At 41.9% G+C, this 3,039-nt stretch overlaps 1 protein-coding gene across 2 annotated transcripts in view; it reads right to left on the bottom strand.

Annotated features, from left to right (window-relative positions):
* The window catches only part of clstn2a (calsyntenin 2a), a 273,040-nt gene extending 270,659 nt beyond the window's left edge, over window positions 1-2,381 (bottom strand). For both annotated transcript variants that reach the window (XM_024010315.2, XM_024010316.2), the window contains exon 1: window positions 2,100-2,381. In XM_024010315.2, the coding sequence (XP_023866083.1) occupies window positions 2,100-2,172 (73 nt within the window). In that variant the 5' untranslated portion in view covers window positions 2,173-2,381. The remainder of the gene's footprint in view (window positions 1-2,099) is intronic.
* Window positions 2,382-3,039: the final 658 nt, after the last annotated feature.

Genomic DNA, 3,039 nt, shown 5'->3' with positions numbered 1-3,039 from the left:
CCCAGAGAGATAAGCCTATTAGCATGAAAGTGGCTCTGCGTGTGCATATTGTATATCAGTGAGTGTGTGTGTGTATCAAGTGAGAGAGATAAGTAGTGAGTGTGGTGTGTTAGGGTGTGTGTGTGTGTGTGTGTGGTGTGTGTGTGTGTAGGGTGTGTGTGTAGGGGTGTTGTGTGTGTGTGGTTGTGTGTTGTGTGTGTGTGTGTAGGGTGGGGTGTGGTGTGTGTGTAGGGTGTTTGTAGGGTGTGTGTAGGGTGTGTATGTGTGTAGCGTGTGTGTAGGTGTGTATGTGTGTGTCTGTAGGGTGTGTGTAAGGTGTGTGTGTGTTGGTGTATGTGTGTGTGTGGGTGTGTCTGTATAGGGGGTTGTGTATGGCAGGGGTTTAGGGGGTTGACAGGACAAGGGGCGGTATGTATGTGTGTGTGTATCTGTGTGTATGCTGTGTTTGAATGTTTATATTACCATCAATAAGCAGTAGTGTCTGTTGTGCAGTGATAGTGCTGACAGAAAGTTACATCCTCATGTGCCACGGACGACATTGGTCACAGGGAAACACGATTGCGTGACTGACAAATAGGGCAAGACCAACTACAAAGCGAAGAGCTTGAGAGAAATAGAACTAAAACAAGAACTAAAAAGAAGTACACCAGAGAGAGTTGCTCTGAGTATGTGATAGATGGGACGAAAGAGAATGTCTCTTATACACATCTAGATGTGTATAAGAGACAGCACACACACACACACACACACACACACACACACACACACACACACACACACAGAGTTCAGGAGTCTTTCTTTCCTTACTCCTACATGTTGAGGCCAATAAGGTCACATACAGTAAATACAATATGATGGAGAGAGAATACAATCACGGTAAAGTCCTTCCAATCCTAGTTGCAGGTTAATTTCAAGGTCAGTCACATCCACCTTCTCGTTGACATTACATTGCTGTAGTGGAGTCAAGACATATGTCAAGACGTTTAGCTAGACCTTTTTGACATGGGCGGTGTACTCACCTTGAAGCTGTAAGGTTGCTGGATCAAGCATCACTTAAGCAGTTACCCCTAAATCACTACATTAACAACAGAGTAATAATTACTGTTTAATTACAGTTGTTCCTTTCTCAGCTGACCAATTGAATGGCATTCTGAATTAACAATGTTTTCAATGTTTTCTGATTCAGTAATTTTCCAACCAATTCGGCATAGTGTCACCCTTGAGACTCAATTAGAGTCGCTGTGCACCGATTATGCCCTTTTTAGACAACATGACTCTGCGGTACTTTAAAGGTGAGAATACGAGTAGGAATTATTACAAATAGCCTAACTACCATACTCCTCTCATGTCTACTAGCCTACTTTAGCCTAGTCTACAAGCGCCAGTGCGCTGGACAGAGTGCTGTGAACAGTCAATGAGGTCCTTCCCTATCCATGGCATCAGATTTTAAAAACAGGTCAAAAATAGACCTTATGGAACAACGGGGACTGTGAAGAGACACACACAAAGGTACAGACACATGCATATGCACACATTGTGATCTTGTTGTATTTATGTATTAAACATGTTGTATTGTAGATATGTAGTGGTGTAATAATGTTATATGATGTGCTGTTTTATCTTTTGCTTTATATGTAATGTAAGTGCTTTAATATGTTTGGACCCCCTTGGCAGCAGCTAATGTGGATCCCTAATAAATACAAATAGCCGCCTCATTTGCAGCACACACCCTCCAATTATTACCGATAAATGGATAGTTAGTAAAATAGATGATATGCTGTTTTACCAAGGTTGGTGATGGCATAAATAAACTGCAACCCTTGAAACCCCTTTAAACTAAAATGCTGGTAACTTCCAAGGGGCTCGACAACATATGTTGTAGCCTGTAGGCTGCTGTCTGACATGCATCAAACATCAAGAAAGCTTCTATTGAATTATTAATTTCATGAATGTCTCTTATTTTCAAAAAATCCATTGCACAGCTTTAGTTCAAATAGTAAAGAAAAATCTGAAAATCCTTCTTGAAATCAACGATCGCGTCTATCAATGCCCCACTATACAGAATCACAATCTATAAGCAAGTTTTCATTATCACTTACCTTTTCCAGCGAGAATGCAGGACAGCCCCAGAACCACCCAAACCAGCGCAAATGGCACTCCACGCATCTCCATGATGGGAGAACGAATTCGAGCAACACAAGACGACCGCTCTCTCTCTCACTTGATATTACCTTACTTTCTTTCAATATCTTTTCGACACACCTTCTCAATGCGAAGTAAGCGGGGAACTGAAGCTGACTGCGAGAGACAGAAAGCGTGCTGTGCCAGTCAACAGTCTACTAGGTGGAGCGATGGTTTGGCGTGGCTGGCTGAGCCTTTGATATTGGGAGGGGACGGGACACATATTTCAGCGCGCCCCGGGACTAGACTGCTACGTCACGCTGTGAAAAATATAACGAGCTTCATCATCATGTAGCCTAATTGATCTGCTTAAGATGTGTTCGACTTGATTAGCCTATCAATTCAGTCTGTTTATCATCACCAGCATTTACATTTAATCATAAATATTTTATTAATGGAATAGATTACATTCTAGTGCAGCATAATGTAAGAGTAGGAGTCTTTGAGTCGCTTATGAAGTTGCTTACAACAGTAGCCTATACTATAAACCACAATGACCACAAAGCAATACATCATCTTCTATCAATCATATGAATGTTACTTTTGCTGATATTAAACTATAACGAAACTACTGCAACGGCACAGCTCTGTGTAGGCTATTGTACCATTCCATCAATAGCCTGACAAAGGCTTAAAACCTATGGTACATCTGTGCCCCCTCCAGATTGAACTCTTCCAAATGAAGTAACCCTGTTGCAATATGTCTGATTTCTCTCTTATTCTGTTCACAACATTCCTGCCTCTGTTGTGTGTGGTGAGGATAGTGTGTTGTGTGGTGTGTGTGTTTGGTGTGTGTGTGTGTGTGTGTGTGTGTGTTGTGGTGTGTGTGTTGTGTGTCTGTGTGTGTTGTGTGTTGTG

The sequence above is a fragment of the Salvelinus sp. IW2-2015 genome, linkage group LG19 (assembly GCF_002910315.2).
Source record: "Salvelinus sp. IW2-2015 linkage group LG19, ASM291031v2, whole genome shotgun sequence".
Taxonomy (NCBI): Eukaryota; Metazoa; Chordata; class Actinopteri; order Salmoniformes; family Salmonidae; genus Salvelinus; species Salvelinus sp. IW2-2015.
This window is presented reverse-complemented; position numbering and strand designations above follow the sequence as displayed.